Here is a 20,669-nt window from a genome sequence, read left to right as displayed (position 1 = left end):
TATATACATTATTTACATTATTTACAAGATTCCAGGCAAATATTTCATATACTTAAACAAGTCACGTGTATCAGTTCCACTTGTTTAGGTCATTTGTATAATGACAGTCATACTTTTGAGCCGGTTTTGTTTTGTTACGCTTTACTTTGTAGGGAGCTGCAGAATACTCTACATTCAAATTTGTCTTGTGTTACAATCGAACAGGTTTGTAAGTGCAAGACAAAGCACTGGTACAGACACGGTCCCTGTCTGACGCCCCATGCAGCAGCAATGCTTTAAAGCCTCCCAAGATGTCCCTGAAATGTGTCTGTCCCATTAACCAACTGCTTCACCAGTGTAACTCAGAGCCAACCAGAAGCAAGCACATGGAGCTTGTCCACATACTTGAGGCTGTCCTGCTCTAAAGCAACGGAAAGGCCGCAATTAAAGAGTAAAGATATATAGTGGTGAATAAGGGTTAGGCAGCAGGAATCATTATCGGATCATTACCCATTCAACAGTGGTGGATTAAACGGTGTCTGTGTGCTGTTTCTCTCTCGCTCACTCACTCACTCACTCACACACACTGCGTGTGTCTTGAGTGTGTATGATTAGTGTATGTTTCTTTCTGGATGAATTCCTGCTTTGCATATGTGTGTGTGTGTGTGTGTGTGTGTGTGTGTGTGTGTATGTGTGTAAGTCAGCATAATGCTGCATCCCCTGCCATCAACCAGTACTTATAAATAGAATAATATTAATATATTTTAAATATCTGTGTAATACTTAGAAGAAAAACAGTAATAGAGGAAATCTTTGATTGCAGAAGTCACTTTCCATGGTGAAAGCCACTTCTACTGCACTTAGAGACATTCGGTTTCAATGGCGAGCGGTCTGTCTTTGATACTTTGTAAATGTGTTTAGGTCCATAACAAAAGAAAACACTGTTTGACAGTCAGTAAGGCTTTGGATTGGCATCTTTTATGACATTCAGCACTGAAAATAAATAGTTTTTTTAATATATATATATATATATATTTTTTTTCATATGCAACTAAAACCTGGCTTTAATCTGAGGTAGGGTTTTTTAAGCGATTACTTGTTTCAGTTAACTGGTGAAGATGAAGACGAAATGCCACCGTGGTGCAGCAACCATCCATGCACACACACATATATACATACATACATACATACATACACACGCGCATACCATCTCTTAATGCACACATATAAATAAATAAATATGTGCCATGTGCAACATCTGGTTATGCCTGTATGCTATGTTTTGTGTGTGTGTGTGTGTGTGTTTGTGTGTGTGTGTGTGTGTGTTTGCATGTGTGTATATGTTTGTGTGTGCATGTGTGTGTGTTTGCGTGTGTGTAGGTGTTTTTGAGCATGTGTGTATGTGCACGTGTGTGTGTGTGTATGTGTGTGTGCACGTGTGTGTGTGTGTGCATGTGGGTATGTGCACGTGTGTGTTTGTGCACGTGTGTGTGTGTGCACGTGTGTGTGTGTGTGTGCACATGTGTGTGCATGTGTGTATGTGTGCACGTCTGTGTGTGTGTGTGCATGTACACGTGTGTGTTTGTGCACGTGTGTGTGTGTGTGTGCACGTGTATGTGCATGTGTGTATGTGTGCACGTCTGTGTGTGTGTGTGTGTGTGTGTGTGTGTGTGCATGTGCACACATTTGTGTGAGATATGCAGATGTTACACTCCAGGTTTAATTCACAGGTTTTTGAATGGGGGGGAAACTGGCCTCTTAACATCCAGATTACTCAAACAAAAACCAGTGGAGCATAAACAAGAAGATGATGAAGAAGAAGAAGAAGAAGAAGAAGAAGAAGAAGAAGAAGAAGAAGAAGAAGAAGAAGAAGAACTGTAGACTCTATGAGAATGAGTGTGGAGTGACACACAGACAGATGTGTGGTCCAGCCTTTGTTTTTTTGTCATGAGTTTGAGTCATTTTCAGAGCAGCACAGAGATAGAGGACCACATCGCAGGGGCAAAGAGCAGGTCAAGTGTTTATGTTGCCATGACGATAGGCATTCATACAAGTTGAGGGGTCAAAGATCAGGGGAGAGTTGAAGCAGCAGCAGCAGCGTGGCCCATCTGTCCACATCACCGCCTCTCCTCCTTCTTCCTTGTACCTCCTGGTCCAGAGGAAGAGCTGAGGAACCAGAGCAGGATTGGAGTCTGGATCTGTTTAGTCTGGGGAGAAGAGCAGATGAGAGGAAAACAGATTAATGTGAGGAACATAACCATGTCCAGACAAAGACAGACACATTCACATGAGCCAAAAACAGCAGAACCTAACAAGCAATAAATCATTGTTTTGTTTTGTTTTCTTCTGAAAACAATAATAATAATGAAGTCATTGCCTAGGCTTTCTACTCACTGCCTTTTATGGACTAACAGCATTTTAATCTAGTTTGCTGATTGCCAATTATTTATATGTACATGTGAATTTTTTCAGTAGCAATGGTTTCCAAATAGCATCACTGGTGATATAACTGAGAAGTAGACGTGAAACAATTACACACTCGAACCCCCTCTGTGTCCCTCCCTCTCTTCTTTACCAAGTAAGGAACATGCTCTCCTTTGCTGTAAGCAACTGAAAGTGGCAGGTGCTGAGACAACACAGACACTTGCATTTAGTATCAGGCAGCTGCGTGAGTTTTCTTAAGTCTCTGAACACGGGAATACAACACAACAACAAATCAGACACTCCTGTATTATCAGTGGCAGTTTGTCACCCAGATCATTGTCTATTAATATATTAAAATCCGTAATCCTGCAATTCATTGAGATATGTAATAAGAGACAACATGATAAATGAATTATAGAAGCAAGGTAAAGCCAAAACGTGGAGGACGTTCACGATCAAAACAGACCCTACGCAGGCCTCGCCTTCGTGCCACACAGCCAATCTTTAAACCCCCTCAAAGGCTCACTGTCCTTCTAGAATACAAGCTGTTTTTACAGACTTGCAGCTACAAGCAATAAAAACATGCAGTACTTGTGAAATCTTCACATTGGTTGTTAGGAAACTTGAACATTTCACTACGTAATGATCTGCCTCTTGAACTGTTTTGTTCTTTCTTTTTTTTTTTTTGGAAAAGAAAAAAAGATAGCTCTGGCACCGAACTCACATCAGATGAAAGGCTGGATTGCTGCAAGTGCTTGCTGTAAATGTAGTAAGTGACGTCAGAACAGCCAAATGAGGTGCTGCCACTTTAAGACATACTGCGTACTTAACGCACATCCCCTCTTCCCCCACCTGCCTCCAGAGGAAAAAAAAATTGCTACCATGTCTCTGGACTATGTAAATGCGTTGAGCCTGTTCTCATTACAAAATGTGTGTTTCTTTTTTAATACCTTTGGTGTTTGAAGTGATTAGTAGCTGAACCGCTTCACTTGTATTTTATAGATACACATAGTAAGATGCCACCTAGAAGTGCTGTGCGATTGATAGCTAACCTGCACATGGCACACCACTAAGAAAGTAAAGTAGCATCTATAATATTGTTGAGATTCTGTGTTAGAATGTGTTTCCATCTAGCTGCCAGGAGTAAAAACCAATTCTTCCTGAGCCAGTTCTACATACAGGCACAGCGAGTGTCAGGTAAATACCGGTGATCGGGTCTGTTTACCTCAGGACAACACCGAGATCAAACGCAGCATTCTGAAGAGTTGACTAGATGGAGCCAGACTGAGCATGGGTTTCTGATATGGGAAAGGCTGATCTCATAGCACAGAGACACAAACACCATGGCACTGTTTTAGTCCTGCTCATAAACGGTCATTAGCCCTTACACATACACTACTGACGTCATGGAACAAGAGTTATGAGTGTTGGTGACCGGTCTGTTATTCTGTGTATGTGTGTGGTGTGTGTGTGTGTGTGTGTGTGCGTAAGAGAGAGAGAGAGAGAGAGTGAGTGAGGGTTGAACCAGGACTGCAGTTTAAATTTCACATAGCTAATTAGGCAAAAGGAAGCTGAGCAATTCCAGGAGTGTCCTATGTCTGGAGTGGCGGAAAAAGTAACGAGTGAACGGGGGAGTGAGCCGTAAGATCATGAGGAAAAAGTTAAGACGGGGTAGGAGTATCAATCTCCTAAAAAAAACCTAACCTAAAAGTCATCTCACCACTCGAAACCTCTTCCTCTCTCTCTCTCGTTTTTTTTTTTTTTTTAACTCTCTTGACTTCCTGCCCTTTACTCCAAGCTGTGCAGCTGATAGCTGTAGCAGAGCCAAGTTGAGTGAGTGCACACATGCCTCATTATAATATCCTGAATGGACAGAGGACTTCAGAAGAGGGGAAGTGATATGGAGAGGTGATGCATATGCATAAGTATGTGTTTTTGTGTGTTGGTGACTTGGTAGAATCGGCTACACCCACACAGCACCGCCGCCCGGCAATTTTAGACATAAATGCATGTTTTGTTAGAGAGGCAATTTAACAGTGTAATATCATACAAGAGCAAGTTAAGAAAAATTGAATCTAAAGAGGTTTTACTTGTGTGTCTTACTCCATTTTAACCAGCATATAATCCTCTAGTTTTACACATGAATCTGTTTAAACCTATCTTTCCTGCGTGTTTTCTCAGATTCTATATGCTATGCTTTTTAAATTATATCCTCTTGTGCAAAATATTCATAAGGCACTGATACCCATTACACCCATTATGGTGACATTTAACAAGACTAAACGAGCCAAAGTGCAGAACCAGAATAAACAAAAGCAACCACAAAAACACAACATGCTGTGTATCCTGTGTCTCATCATATTTTTAAGCAAGCTGTGTTGTAATTACAGCTAACCCATGTTTTACTGTCTGCAACCTAACAAGAGCATCAACAGCTTTTCATTCATAAAACTGCTGTTAGCACACATGGAATGCCAGAGGGTGAGAGGAGTGTGTGTCTTAGACAGAAGATCATGTATACTATGCAACATGTGCTTCTTAAATGTCTCTTCTGGTGTGAATTTTCAGGGTACACATAAATGCACTTCCAATGGAAGCCATGTGAAAGCACAAGGCAGGCACATATCTAAAGCTTCTCGATTTCAGACCACCCCCTCTCCTCACATACACACACACACACACACACACACACACACACACACCACCAGAAGTCACCATCCGGTGAACTCGGTGACTCTGCCCCTCCCCCAAATTCACTTTCTCTCTCTCACACACACACACACACACACACACACACACACACACACACACACACACACACACACACACACACACACACACACACACACACACACAAGCTCATTTGTATATCACCCAGGCTAAAATTACTCAGCAGCACCGCAGCTCTCCCCTAAACACACACTTCAAACATACAGTAAGCCTAAGATTATTTAAAGGATACTGTACACGTTCATCATTTAGTTATATGTTATTCAATACGATGAAACACATTTGCACTGAAGCAGGGTGTGAAAAGAATGTGACCGGTGTAACGTGTGTGTATACACAGGTTCTGTCTGTGCAGTTAGAATGAGCTTTCAGCAGGATCTCGCTTCACATCCCACACTTCCTCTTTCTCTCATTCTGAGTAAGAGGCACAGAAAGCAGCCTCAGTCCAGGCTCTCAGTCCAGTCAAGTCCAGGCTCTTACTCAGGTAGTAACAGACAATTTTATTGGAAAATCAACATTATACAAGTGACAGTAATTAAAGACTGAACACATTTTATCCTAAGAGAGACAAACAGTGATTCCTTGAGCTACTTAATAATAATAATAATAATAATAATAATAATAATAATAATACAGTAGTAATAATAATAATAAACTTTGGTAAAATATTGAAGGTGTTTGTTATGTGTGTTATATCTTGAATATGTCGAGCGGATATTTATAAGTAAAAATCCAAGCCCTGTGTTTCCAGTAATGTGTACTTAAAAGCACAATGTCCGATCTATAACAAGCACAATCTTCAATCTAATTGTGTGACTACAGCTCAGAAGCGTTGTCTGAATCCAAATAAACGGCATTTCTGGAATGATGACTGAGATCAGCTGGCACACATGCTTTTCCACCCCATGACCAACCTGCTCAGAAAAGCAGAGCAAAAAAATAGACGGAGCCTTTAGACGTGTCCCGTATCAATGAATATAATGATGTCGTTAGTGCAAGAAGGACATAGGAAATTAGAGCGCTCAGTTTAGAACAGGAAAACGGACATGTTCATTTCACAGTCGAGTCACAAGGCAGGCAATTACTACATGCGCAGCACCCTCTTGTAAAAGCGACCAGTAAAAGACTCTTTCGACCGCACCAGCACGTGCTGCTCGTTTAGCCAGTGGAAATGTCATTTTCCTGACTGCTGTTGTACTCACGTGCTTAAACCACACACGCGTAAATACAGAGCATGAAATGTCTCCCTCATGATAAAGTCTCTGTCAGGAATTAGTACAAGCTTTGTGGGACACCACTTTAAAGAGTCACACAGCTAATCATGCTGAGAGAAGACTTACAATGTATGTTCTTTTAATGCACACAGACACAAAGGCAAATGATGCTGGTAGGGGGGTGGGGGGAACAGAAGGAGGAGGAGAAGAAGGAGAAGCAGTTGAAGAAGAAAGAAGAGAGGAATAAGAGGGAGAAATGTGGAGACTCTGTGCTATTTCCAAGGAATGACCTGATAATTTCTTAGCTACCAGGGAATCTCACACAGTGGTGTGTGTGTTTGTGTGTGTGTGTGTGTGTGTGTGTGTGTTTATTGCACTTACATTCATTTACTTGGACATTACACAAAGCTGCTTGACAATGTGTGCGTAATCCGACTTACCAATGCTACTGAGAGAAAGTAAGGTTTTAGCTGAACATCCCGACCTAGTTTAGTCTTTCCAAAGCACTCTCTCTTTCTCTCTCACACACACAAACACATACACACACACGCACACACACCATCAGTGTAGCTATAGCTAATTACCAAAACAATAACAAGCTGGCTGAGGGGAGGGATGAAGGGAGGACAGGAAGAAAGTGAAGCGAGAAGGCAGGGAGGGGAATGGAGGAGGTGGACTATGTGGCTGATACACAAAGTAAGCAGTGATGAAGAGATAAACACAACACTGACACAATAAATGCTGAAGCAGAGAGAAGAATTGCAAGAAAGAGAATACACAGAGCAGAGGATGGGTAAACATTGAAAAAGGTGTGTACAGCACACAGGAACAGTTTCTTAGAAAGTAAACGCTTAATCTCTCTCTCTCTAGTATGAGGTAGCAGATGGTCTGTAGTGATTAGTGTATTGTTAGTGTCTGTGTTTGGGCTTGATAACCACTGAGCACTGCTCCGAATGACAGGTGCATGACCCTGGCCCCCGCCATCTGCTCCCCCCATAATATCCCCAACCCACCCCACCCCACCCCACCCCAAACACACACCACACCCCACACACACACCCCTCATGAAGAAGACTTCTCTGCAAAAACCTGGCGCTAAACCTTTAATAAGGCTCAGTGAGTATTCACAAAACTGTGACCCCATTATGCAATTTTTTAATCAGACAGGAGGGAGGTCCCGTTCACCATCACACGGACCAGCCATTTCTGTAATATCTGATGGGATTCAATTACCAAGAGGATATAATTAGAGCAATTGCTCATGCATTTCTTCTATACGTGAGCCCCGAGACGTCGGTGAACATTTTAATCTCCTAAGCAATGCTGCGAATCCTTCACGCTTTCCATGTGCAGGTTGAGGTCATGGGAAAGGCGTTTGTTGTGCAACTAATTTCCACTGAGCATGTGCACGTGAGTGGGCCGTTCAGGTCCAGAGCGGCTGAAGGAAACTAATAAAACAATCGTGTCGTAAATACAGTTAGGCCTCCTCTCTTAAACCCGCTTAATATATCTGAGTAATATCTTTGTGTAAATGTGTTTTGTGGTCAGTGTATTGTGGGTTTGTTTAAACATATTGCAACACAAAACTTAGACCACATGAATTGTTTGCATTGTGTGTGTGTGTGTGTGTGTGTGTGTGTGTGTGTGTGTGTGTGTGTGTGTGTGTGTGTGTGTGTGTGTGTGTGTGTGCAGGGAGGGGGATGTTCTGGATATTGAGGGAATGATTTTTTTTTTATTTCAAAAGGAGTGATATTTCCCTGGTCCTCAAAAACCTTTTTGGTACAATAACTACAACTATTATCACAAAAAATATCAATGAATTAAATAAATAAATAAACAAACAAAAGGGAGGTTACTGAGGTAAGGTTAGGATTCAACCGAGATGCAGACAGAGAATAAATTACCTACAGTAATCATTATCCCAAATTAAGGTCCTCACAAAGATAGTAAATGTGTGTGTGTTAATGAGAGTGCAGAGTTCCCCACACAGTGTCTTTGGCATTAGTAAAAAGACTCCTCTCATCACTGCTCAGTGGAGTGTGCTGATTGGACTCGTATCTACAGCACATCAGGCTCTGCCAGAAAGAGAACAGCGCTGTGTTCTTTCACTTCAGCTGGTCTTTTGTTGTTGTTTTTTTGCAGAATACTGCTCCTGACCAATCAGAGGCAGCCAGATAATCATTAGCATATGTTTGTGTTGTCTTTTTTTTTCTCCACCCACCGATCCAAAAGTTCCTTGGCCGACGGGTACATCTTTCAGATCAGCTCAGTTTTCTGTAATAAACAGACGACTACAGGTACACCTGCTCTTCCCCGAAACTCGGCTCTAACAAAATCCACCCACACACGCTCCCAACAACAAAGACTTCCACACCCACATACACACACCACACTAGAGCTGCCCTGTCTGGGCCTTTGATCCATCCCAGAAGTGTTATTGTGTATGTGTGTGTGCGGGTTGTTTACATGAGAGGTCAGTTTCTTAAAGCAGCCATTCACTGGAGGCTTCTTTCTGCATGTCCATATGCATACTGGCTTAACTGGATTGTTTCAATGACTCGCCACAACCTTGTGTAGTCTCCCTGCAGACATGTACCCCATGTAGGCAGTGTCTCTCTCTCTCTCTCTCTCTCTCTCTCTCTCTCTCTCTCTCTCTCTCTCACACACACTACTGTAGAGAAGTAAATACCTCTATTCACATTTAAGCACCTATGCTATATAAACAGAGCATTGTTTGTCTAGGATCTGAAATTTGTCTGGCTGCCAGGCATACAAACCTAATAATCTCTCTGAGCATTAAAATAAAAGTTCAGCTTGTTCTGTGAAAGTTGTTTTGGTTCTTAATTACCAGTAGACATTCCTGTCTCCGAGATAGAGCTCTGAACAGACTGCATTCCTACTCTGAAACCTGGCACCTGACAACTGATAAACAGCGTCTCTGCCATTCACACACACACACACACACACACACACACACACACACACACACACACACACACACACACACACACACACACACACAAAATTGTTATTAGGTTATGAATTTATTTAATTGATGTTATGCCTACACCTTAATCTAATCCTGACTTTAACTTAAGTAACAGAAATAAACCTTTTGTCTCTTGTAAACAAAAACTGCAGTTTTTTTTTTTTTTGAAGAAGAAGAAAAGCACTTTTCTTTGTAGGAACAGGACTGATATCCCTACAAGGTCAAAACTGGCAGATACATAGATACACAATTTGCGCTCTCTCTCTCTCTCTCTCTCTCTCTCTCTCCCTCTCACACACACACACACTCACACACACACACACACTCACACACACACACACTCACACACACACACACACACAGGGAACGAGAAGGAATGCAAGAGACTATATGTCCAAATTTGGGGAATATGAATAACAGCTTGAAAAGCATGAGCATGGAGGCCACACTGCCATAAAATCTTATTGTAGCACCAAATCAGGTACCCTTCATCCTCATATTTAATATCAGGATTAAAAACTGTGCCACACGTTCAACATCACGTTCAGTAAGTGTAGCACTCCTACCGATGCAAACCTGTTTCAGTGATCACTGCTGCATGGAGAAGACAGAAATCAACTGCAATCAACCTTCATAACACATCAGCTAGACACGCATTTCATACATTTCCTGTTTTCTAATAGGAGAGCAACGAAAAATGTCCAGAATTAGTTTAAAACAAACAAACATCGACAACAATCAGAGGAATATGTCACTGGATGCTAATCAGAATAACCTTTCTAAATATCAGACTATATATTTAATCTATTAGGTCATTAAGTCATTCAGACATGTCTATCGAGTGCTGGCTAAATGCAAGACTTGGATAGTCTTCCGTATATCCAAGCAAAAGGAAATGCATTGAGGAAGCAATCTCACAAAAGCGTGACAGATTAACACTAAAAAATGCACAACAGTCACTAAACTATTTTTGAATGAAAAACACTGACACTCAAGTAATCCATATCTCTTTTTTCTTTCCTTCCTTGTTGCCGTATGATTCAACGTATTATTTCGCTTACAGGAAAAAAACAACACCTGAAATGATCAAATATAAAGCTATGGCTTGCTAAACATGCAAAACAAACCAGACATTAGAGGCTGACTTACACAGCTTACCTTTCACTGCTGTTGCTGTGTCCTTAAATCCATAAAGACTGGCATGTATTGCACTCAGGCTCCCTTTGCAGCAGCTGGCAGCTTTGAATCTAACCAGAGCATCGCAACTGGCCAGTCCCTCATCCATAAGGTTTAAGGCGATGTAGTTAAGTCCGTTTTGAAAGCCTGCTGATGTTTCTCTGCACATGGGACTGCCGTACTCCTCTTCTGAGCCTTCGCTGTTCCTCGCCAGCGCAGAGACATTTTCCACGGAGGCTGAGCCATGCCGCCTTGCATCATGTGCGAAGGAGGGGAAAACGGGTGTGACGGTGGTGGTGGAGGAGAAGGTTTCCGAGCTGTGCCGTCTTCGTCCTTGGGGGTCCGCACGTATCACCTTGGCACCGCGGTCTGGGTCTACCTGGTGAGTGTCGGTGCCACCCAGGAGGAATGACTCAACCGTTCGCACCCCCATGGAGTCGCTCAAATTTAACCTCCGTGCGCAGGATGATGGGCTGGCAGTCTTGGTACAGTTAGTGGTCTGAGATAAAGGCGGAGGAGGAGAAGCGGACACACAGAATGTCATTTCAGTGTACTCATCTTTCTCCATGCCAGCCTGGCATGAAGGTGCCACCTGTGATGTGAGGTTGTAACTGTTTACTTCTCCCTCCTCTTCACTTGGGGCGGGGCAGACTGCCAGCTCTGGCATGCCATCGAGAGGGCTGAACAGAGCAGCATCTCCAGACTTCTGTGTCTCTGAACTTAAATTAATGTTCATGTAGTCTGAAAGAAGGGAACTTCTCTGCTCACTGGAGGAGCCGACGGACGACACAGGGCTCTCTGTGGAGGGTGGGGAGTACCTCTGTGTAGCATGGCTAAAATCTATGTTGATGTACTCACCAGGGCTTTTGGGCTCAGAGGGCAAAGGGTGCTCATTCATGCAAGGTAGCGTACGAACCAAATCCAGAGACAGACGCGTAGGTCTGCTGATCCTGGACCTGTGGAGCATGTTGTCAGCTCTGCTTTGCTTCAGAGAAGAGGGATTTATTTTGGGAGCTGCCTTCTCTGGCTCCTCCACAATTTTCCAGTTTTGTAGGCTCATGAGGACATATTGATCACTGTCACCATTATCTATTTTCTGCTGGAGTTTGTAGCAGCATGGCAGAGAGCTGTGAGAGAAAGGTTGTCTGAGAGAAGGGTGCTGTTCTATGCCACCCACAGTCGTGGGGTAGTAATCTGGGGGGGTGTCGGAAATGCACGGGTCTACAGGAGACATGTTGAGGTACTCGGTGTTGGCTAGTTTCCCGTCTGAGCTGTCCACGGAGAGTTTAGAGCCACTTAGCATCCTCATGTAGCCACTGTCATCCAGAGAGCAGCTGCAGGGTGAGTTTGTCCTGTAGCTGTTAGCCACAGTGAGGGGGTGTGTCCTAGGGTTGACAATCTGTTTAGGGGCGGAGACACACATGGGGCTCATGGGCATGTAGTTTTCAATCTTACTACCCACTGTTGCCACACCAGGTGTCATTGGCATGTAGCCATCATCACCTAGGTTACTACTGGAGCTTTTTTGTAAGAATCCAATTGCAATATCACCATAATCCTCAGGGTATGCTACTTTAGGGGATGCAGTGTGCGAACTGCGACCTGAATGCCCAGCATTTTTGAAGGTGGCCCTCATGAGTGTGTACTCGTCCAGCGAGGCAGAAGACACCTGTGATTGTACTCTTTTCTGGTGAGGCATGGTGAGAGAGTACGTCCGCTTTCTGTAGGCTTTCTCCAAGTCCTTGACACCCTCCTCCACCATGCGGGTACGTCTCCCATGGCTATGTGCAAAAACACCGTGCTTGTCCATGATCATGTAACCATACAAGTCACTGCCATCCCGTGAGGGAGGCGTCTCAGCAAAAGACTCTGGCGTGGAGCTTCGGTGAGACGGTAACGTGTGTGGTGCATCTCCTGGACTGGAACCGCACTCATCACAGGAGATAAAGCCGGCGTCACTGGGTGAGCCTGCTATGGAGGCTGTACAGCTGGCTGGCCGGGCACCACCATTCGAGGGCAGACTAACGGGACTGGCATCAACTGATGGAGGGGAATGAGACACGGGCATGCACATTGACTTACTGTGCTGAAGAGACGAGGTTTCAAACGTCCTACAGGGGCGGGCTGCCACCGTGTTGGATCGGCTCAGATGTGTCCGGTTTACTCCGGGGCTGACGGGACTCCCCGCTACTGACAGAGACACCGGCCGCGTCGTCGTGCCATCTCCCTCGCTCGCCGCGCGCATTCGGCATGACGTGAATTTGGCTCCGGGTGACGAAGCGGCCACGCTGTCTGTTCGCGAGCGCCGCGGCAGTCCCGTTTGACTCGGCGGTAAATGATTCAAATGCCGCCTCGCGGGCACAGAAATTGGATTCGTGCCCGATGACTGGCTTTTGCTGCGTGGCCGGAACTCGCACATCAGCTCCTTCATAGCCTTCATAGCTTCCAGTATCGTCTCGTGGATGTTTTGCGCCACCACCGAGTCGTCTGCTTGCATCCACAGTTCACCGGGGCCCGTGGCGGCTGACCTGCCCACCTCAATGAAGAAAAAGCTGTCCGAGTGACCGCAGCGCCGGATGTTCATTAGCTGCAGAATCACAGACGCCACGTCCGTATTCAGTTTCACAAAACTAATCGTGCGGCTCGACAAACACAGCCGGTACACTCCGGTCAGGTTCCGGCTCTGTCCAAGTCCCCTGGACTTCAGGTTCACTTGCCAAACCTCCTTGTAAGCGGCTGTGAGCGGCGTCACCACGCCGTAGTTCGCCTCGTCGAATCCGAGCAGTGAAGAAGCCGAGTGAGACGCCGTTCCCTCACACGCCCGGCCCTCGTTCATCAGATCCGTTAGGACGCCAAACCAGCTCTCCTGCTCCTGCTCGTTGTCGGCGGCCACGGCGAAGTACTCGTCCTTGGTGTACAGTGCGATGAGGTGCTTGTGCTTGGCGTCTGCTCGCTTGTTGATGTTTAGACACGAGTCCAGTGGTATGATTCGCTTAGCAGCCGCCTTGTTCCTCCATTTCTTCTCGCTCTCGTAGTACTCAAGGCGAGCGGGGAAGCCCTCACTCTGAGCCTTCAGCACGAAAAAGCGCTTGTGTCCGTGTTTCTGCTTCTTCAGGTAGCCACACTTTTTAACACTGTTGCTGGAAAGCGAGTGTCCGACCGCTGGCGGCGGACTCGCCATCCTTCCAGTGCTGTAGATTCAAAAGTGTCACTTTGATGCAACTTGGATCCAGAACCGACTTCTAAAGACTCCTCGGATTTGATTCTCTCTGCGCTGCGCTCAGCTTCGCGTCTCGTATGCGGAGCTGTTAAACAGTAAATAACCCGTATCTCTAAGTGGCTGGAGTGAAGAGGAGGAAAAAAACATATGACGTCCTACACATCCAGCTACGGTTACAAAAAAAAAACAACAAAAAAAAACAGGAGGGAAAAAAATACACACGCACTGATACGAGGCGGCGCAACGTTAGGTGAAGAGGCGTGTACGCCTATCTGATCGGGTTATTCGGCTCATTGGTTGAACCGACTGAAAGATAGTAAAACGCACATCGCATGCCACAATCAGACCACGCCCACTAGAGTAATAAGCTCCGCCCACAACTCTTTCAACCCAAAGGCTGCATCCCAAAGCGCAGATGCTTCTATAGCACTAAAGTGTACGATCACACAGATCTGGCTGTTAGTAACTATTCCAGTTTTTCCTCATTTCTCACAGTTTTACTTTTTTTTTTTTTACTCATTTCTACGCATTTTTTTTCCGCATGGATGTAATGATAAGTGTCATTTATTGCACACACTTCATGCTTGTGTTTACTTCCTTCCCGGTTATGGATGTAGGAGATTGATATGTGGGTCTATTCGTATTAAAATGACAAATCTTGCCAGGTATAAAATGAGGGTTTGAGCTCGTGTGTCTTTTCTTTATTGACTTTATGAATAAGATCATTTGAATGAGAACATCATATTCATGTCCCCACGCTGTGGGGCGTTCCTACATGTAGATTACAAAGGAAAAGCGCATCGGTTCCGGTCCACGTCGCGCCGTATCCTGCCGGAATCATCATGACGCACCCGCTTTATAAGAAATCATTCAAGCGAGAAATTGTAAACAAGCGAGCGGTCGTGACGTTGCGCAACCGGAGCTGCGTGTGTAAGTCCTGCATCTTCGGCGTTACTCCACTGCCTCTAGCGTCTCTATCTGAGGTTTACTGAGCGCTCCTGATTCTATGCCCACTGCCCATTACACGTTATAAAAATGCTTTTATCAACCTCTGATCTAATGCAGACTCAGCCCTGTTTCTTCTGATGATCTTTCGTCATCAGGAGGTGTCCGTTATTTTTGGAGGTGATGGAGGAGGAGAAGGATGATGGTGATGAGGATGACGATGGATCTCTGAATGCGTCACGGGCTGGATCAGTGCGCATGGGAAACATGGCACATTCAGGTCACTGACTGCGGATATGTAGCTGTGCACACATGAAGCCAAAATCACGGACTTCCGTCTGACTATTCACTGAGGGCACCAGAGACGATACTGCAGTCAAACCATAAAACAGCATCAAATCAGTGTGCGCCTTTAGTCCACATTTACTACTGCTGCTTATCCGGGCGGTTAATGCACCGGAACTGCAGCGCATATTTTACACCAACACGCTATACTTAGAAATGAAACAAATGTTCCGGATGGTATGTAAGTAACGCAGACTATAAATAAGGTGAATACGGAAGTAGATGTTTTGTGTAAAGAAGGATAGTGAAAAACACTAATCAGTAAATCAATTTCATTTATAAGTCTAGTAATATATTCAATAATGAAAAGAAGCAGATACGCAATTTTAAGGTTTAGGTTACCAAAGGTCGGTTTTGTGTTCACTGAGAACTATGCAATAGTGAATTAGGAGTTATGTGTTTTTGGGAACAGCCAGCCAGTATGTAGAACTTATTAATGTGCAAAAAAAAAAACATCATAGATTCAAATTCTGAGTCTGAGATGCCAAATTATACTTAAGAGTAATGGCCAGCTGTTTACAATGAACAGATGTGCTATATTATTTAACAATTAATTCAGACATTTCTCTGGTATGATATGAGCTCCATCCATACATCCCTTTTCTGTGTTGTTGTTGTTGTTTTTTTGCACAGGGTCATGGAACCCAGAATCTATCCCTGCATGGGACCCACACACATTCACACATTAAGGACAATATAGATGTGGCGATCAGCCTACGACGCTGCATGACCTTGTACAGGGGAGGAAACAGAGTACTTTGAGCACGGGAGGAACATGTGCTCACATGGTGGAGACAGGAATCAAACCTCCAGCAATAAAGATACTTTTGCCATTAAGCATGTAAAGACATGCTGGTAGTTTAAGGGTTTCACCACAGGTCACAGTGACCTGAATAAACTGCTGAAAAAGATTGATAACCAACTTTTATTATTTAGGAAGTGTAAGTAAGGTGGAGTAATCCACCATTCTCCACTCAGTTATAAACAAAAAATGTTTATAAAAATGCTCCCCAAAATGTGATAGCTTAAAAGAGGAATGGTTCCTAAAAGAATCATTTTATCAGTTAACACCTATTATAAGTTGTTACTGTTATATAGTATATACATAGAAAATAACTGGGTCACTATATAGGCTTGTTACCAGAATGAGAAACGTGTGGACCTTTAACAGACTGGTTCAGTGCAATATTAACTTACACATTTAAAATCCAGTGTGATTTCAATTTTTCTCAAAAGACAGCCTTTCCCTGCTCTCTCTCTCTCTCTCTCTCTCTCTCTCTCTCTCTCTCTCTCTCTCTCTCTCTCTCTCTCTCTCTCTCTCTCTCTCTCTCTCTAAACGGCACATTGCTCCATATCACCTAGTTTTCAGCCACAAGGTCAACTAAGCTCCAGTTATATATGGGTCAATAAAACCAACAGACCACTGATTTGGCTGGTATGGTTGTGGAAATGGAATCAAATTACGGAGTGACATCCCTCTGTACTACTGCTGTCCACCAGTCATGAATAACTCAATTGAGCCGGACAGATTCGGCGGCCAGCTGCCCAGGTTACACACGGGTCATACAGAGCCTAGGGAGTCTTTATTAATGTATCTGAATTTCACACTGTCACTTTGAAACAGCATGACTGAGCAATTGATTCATTTAACATCCTTAAGTGAGTACAAAACAGAAAAGACAGCCACTGTATTCTTTTGCTCTCCAAAAAGGTTAAGTGAGTAACTAAACTTTTTTTTCCAGTTACTCATATTTGGGCCATTTTTCTGTTCTTATATACATTACATAGTCCAGAGATGGTTTATTGTCATGCATCCTGGTTCGAACAATTCGTTTCTATCATTATTAGACCTTGTAGATGTAATTTCCTGTGATCTTGTCATCTGTTTTGTACATTCTCTGTATGTACTGATTTAATAGCAAGGTGGGTCCATGGATCACAGTCTGTTAAAGTTTATCTACATTGTAAAGTAATTAGGGATAGTAGAGTAAAAGTACTTCCCCACAGCTTATTATCAGAAGCACAATGTCAGCCCTACCCTCTCTCTTTCTAGGACAGCTTCAAAGTGGCCATGTGTTGTGTTTGCTCTTAAACCACACCACTCCACCATGCAAATCAGTCCACCATAAAATTGCAGTCAAATGCATGATTCTTTCAACTGTGAAACATGTTGTTAAATGCAAGCACACTCAGACACGCACCATACGGCCCATCTGCTCGTCCTCCTCTTCTTTGTTGGATATTCATTGAAAGATGGATGCGTATCATCCTTAGAATTATATTATACAGTGCTCCAATAATAAAGACTTCATTAAATAACAATCAAATTCTTATTTATATGATTGTAAAAGAGGCTTTTGTGAAATGGATGCACCACATGCATAATTCAACTAAAGGTGTAACAGTGGTAATTAAGTAATTTTTTGATTTTATGACTTTTTTTTAACCAGGTTCCTGCCATGTAACCAGGTTCCTGCCAGGTTCTTGCCAAACTTTATTATGATATGAACCATGGACTATGACTGAGTGTTGCATATTAAATGGTTGTAAATAAAATCACTGTATTCCTACTAGAATCCTGAAACCTGAAATCCTCTTTGTTGTTTGGTAATATGTTTATGAATTTATGAATAAATTGTATAAAAATAAAATGTACCCTTGTGAATAGTATTCTGGTAAATGTGTGTGCTTTATATACAGTACTGCAGTCTATTCTAATGCAAGTATCAAACATTGTATAAGAAGCTATGTGTTTAGATCAAAATGCAGTCTGTGTTTATAAGGGTGTATCTTTTATGAATATGTTATTGAGGTTATGACATTGAGCTACAAGGCCTCCCTGCCTCCCTGTTTTGTTCTGTTACTAAATACCACAAGTGCTAACCACATAATCTCTTGTGAAGAAGATTAGAATATTCAATCTGACAAGATAAGCTCAAATGTGTTTGTGTGTTTATTCATAGGGATCAGCTTTACCCTTTTAAGTGTTATGCTACCACAATCTCCTTCATTCTAAATGAACAATGACACACTTGTGCTTCAATCCCAGCCTTCCTACACCTCAGACCAAATCAGCATAAACATCTGTGTATCCACTGTGTCAAGCTCAGATTCACAGCATATCGTTTTCACTTTTATTCCATACAATTTCTTTATTGTTTTTGTACATCACATTGTTTTATCGGGTGTAATAAAATAAATATTAATATTGATTAGTAGACAGAGAGGGCCATTTATGTGAAATTAATGCGTAAAAGCCTATATCTGTCTTTTCAAGCTTTAAAGAAATACATGCATCTGCAATACCAATTAATATTAAAGCAAAAAGCAATCACAGTTTTTTTATGTACATGTCAATACATATATTCACCCTATAGTGTAGATCATGTAATCTGTCTCGTGTCATCATCAACATTCTATTACAGTTTAATATCGTCTCAATTTCTTCTAGGCGTTTCACAGCAATCCAACTAAATGTTACTGCACTTGTAATCTCCTTCATCGACAAAATGCATTTAACAGCCTTGCACCTTTACAGTAAGCGATATCTTTTACATCATCTTTGGGGTCTGCAAGGTTTCAGCAGTGTCCTTCCAATGGCTTATTGACTAGACTGATTATGTCTGGATTAAACCAGAGCAACGCCATAGAATACAATCAAAGGGGCTGTCTATGATTTGACTTGTATTGGACATGATGGCACACCCCAACTTTTAGCCAATACATCAGTAATTACACCATTGAATACTTCAATTTAGATTCTCACCCTATCTAGATTAGTCTGAAAATGTCAACTACTGAAGTCTTTCTCTCTCACTTTCTCTCTCTCTGGAATGAAAGAGGTTAATTATGGGTTAATTCACCTTCGTAGTTCAGCTGAACCTGATAAAGGAAGAGTGTCTGGGTTGGTAAACAGGTTTCTAAACAATGGTTGTCTTATGTATTTATGTTATTGCATGATATTATTGGAAAGTAATGCCATAGTTTGATTTAAACTAAGCAAAATGATAAATTATGCCATAAAAATATCTATCAAAAAAAGTTTTTTTAAACTTTATTGTATAAAAATGTATTTAAGAATGCCTTGCGATAGGTTGGCACTCTGTCCAGGGTGTATCCTGCCTTGATGCCCGATGACGCCTGAGATAGGCACAGGCTCCCCGTGACCCGAGAAGTTCGGATAAGCGGTAGAAAATGAATGAATGAATGAATGTATTTAAGAATATGCGATCATTTCTTTGATAATTTGTTTACTATGCTTTTTTTTAGATTCACTTTCATTTTTAATGACCTAAAATGTTAAACTGTACAATGCTCATACAGTAATATCTACAACTGTATTATTAGTAATTAAAACTTAACAAACCAGCCAGATGTCAGAAACCTTCAGCATTATAAAGTTGCTGTATCTGCTGCGAGGCAAATCTGAAAATTTTCTGTCAGTGAAATTCCCTTATACTTAGAACATTACAAATAATCTAATCTATGTGAATGAATTTTCCTTGGCTTAAGAATACCCCAGACACCCTTGGGAGCCATTCCCACTGTTTTGTTTTTGCACCTCATCAGGGCTTTAACTGCTATGAGTTATGGAGAAAACACCAACATGCCCAATTCACCATGGTGAAATATGAATTTCATTCAATTATATTGCTCCAAGAGCATTCAGCCCCCTCCTCACCTCATCAAATATTCGACCACTGACATCAATATGCATGTCCCCATTACTGAGGCATGTGGCTCCAGAGAAGCAATGAAATTAATCAATGGTATAGCCATGATGAATTCTATTAGAGCTCATTTGAATTGCTGAAGAAATATAAAACACCACACCTACAGCTGCTAATAGTCCTTATATACACAGACCTGCCAAAGCAGTCAGTCCAGGACTCACCTGCTGCTCCGCCTACATTTCCTAACTGGAGAATTATTATAAGTTGTTTTAAATCTGTATTGCCATTCCTGAGCCTTTCCTGCCTCTGGCCTATAACCTCTGATGTTTTTAGCACTTCACCCTGATCCCCATCTTTAAACTGATCTGTCTTATTTTATTGTCTGATGAGCACCTAGACATGACTGCTTGAGGATTACCTTATCATATACGTCACTAAACAGTCTGCATCCCAGCCAGTCATAGACACTTGGACTGAAAAGTGCAATACACATACAAACAGATTCTACAAAATGAGTACTCCTTTTAGAGTCCCTGATTTATGGCCTCTGATATAGAGCCGGGGAATATTTTGAAGCATCTAAACACATACCCTAACTACAGAGAAAACATCTGTTTCATCAGCCTCTCTTATAATAACTAAGCATTATTATAAACTTGTACATTAATCTTAAACCTAGTAAAATTGTTTTGACTTACAATACACCTCAAAAATATATATAAAAAAAAACATTGTTGACTTAATGTGCTGTGCTGTTGCTTGGTCTTATCTGAACAGTATCTTTACATCCACCATGTTTCATAAACAAGCACAAGGAGGCTTTTGGAACAGGCTGAACATTTCTTACTCATTAGCGGAAGCGTTTCTCTATGCCTTCCTGTTCATCCCACTCTTATCCTCCTCTCCTCTTCCTCTTCTCACTTCTCACCATCCTACATAATCCCAATCCGATCAACGAGGAAATGACAAATGCA

The 20,669-nt window shown here is 42.5% G+C and overlaps 1 protein-coding gene across 2 annotated transcripts; it reads right to left on the bottom strand.

Moving 5' to 3' along the window:
• Window positions 1-1,532: 1,532 nt before the first annotated feature.
• Window positions 1,533-13,907, bottom strand: irs2b (insulin receptor substrate 2b). 2 transcript variants are annotated; one of them, XM_047815120.1, is made up of 2 exons: window positions 10,486-13,907; window positions 1,533-2,186 (listed from the first exon to the last, which is right to left on the bottom strand). In XM_047815120.1, exons 1-2 carry the CDS (start codon window positions 13,691-13,693, stop codon window positions 2,182-2,184), a joined length of 3,213 nt encoding a protein of 1,070 aa, XP_047671076.1. In that variant the 5' UTR covers window positions 13,694-13,907; the 3' UTR covers window positions 1,533-2,181. The 2 variants fall into 2 exon arrangements, with proteins under 2 accessions (XP_047671076.1, XP_027020404.2); XM_027164603.2 differs by having other exon boundaries at window positions 10,495-13,905.
• Between the last annotated feature and the right edge of the window lie 6,762 nt (window positions 13,908-20,669).

The sequence above is a fragment of the Tachysurus fulvidraco genome, chromosome 6 (genome assembly GCF_022655615.1).
Source record: "Tachysurus fulvidraco isolate hzauxx_2018 chromosome 6, HZAU_PFXX_2.0, whole genome shotgun sequence".
Lineage (NCBI taxonomy): Eukaryota > Metazoa > Chordata > Actinopteri > Siluriformes > Bagridae > Tachysurus > Tachysurus fulvidraco.
The sequence above is the reverse complement of the archived record's forward strand: the minus strand, read 5'-3'. Positions and strand labels throughout refer to the sequence as shown.

Bases quoted from the DNA above. Each gene is read 5' to 3' on its own strand.
- irs2b (XM_047815120.1), bottom strand. From the start codon at position 13,693: ATGGCGAGTCCGCCGCCAGCGGTCGGACACTCGCTTTCCAGCAACAGT.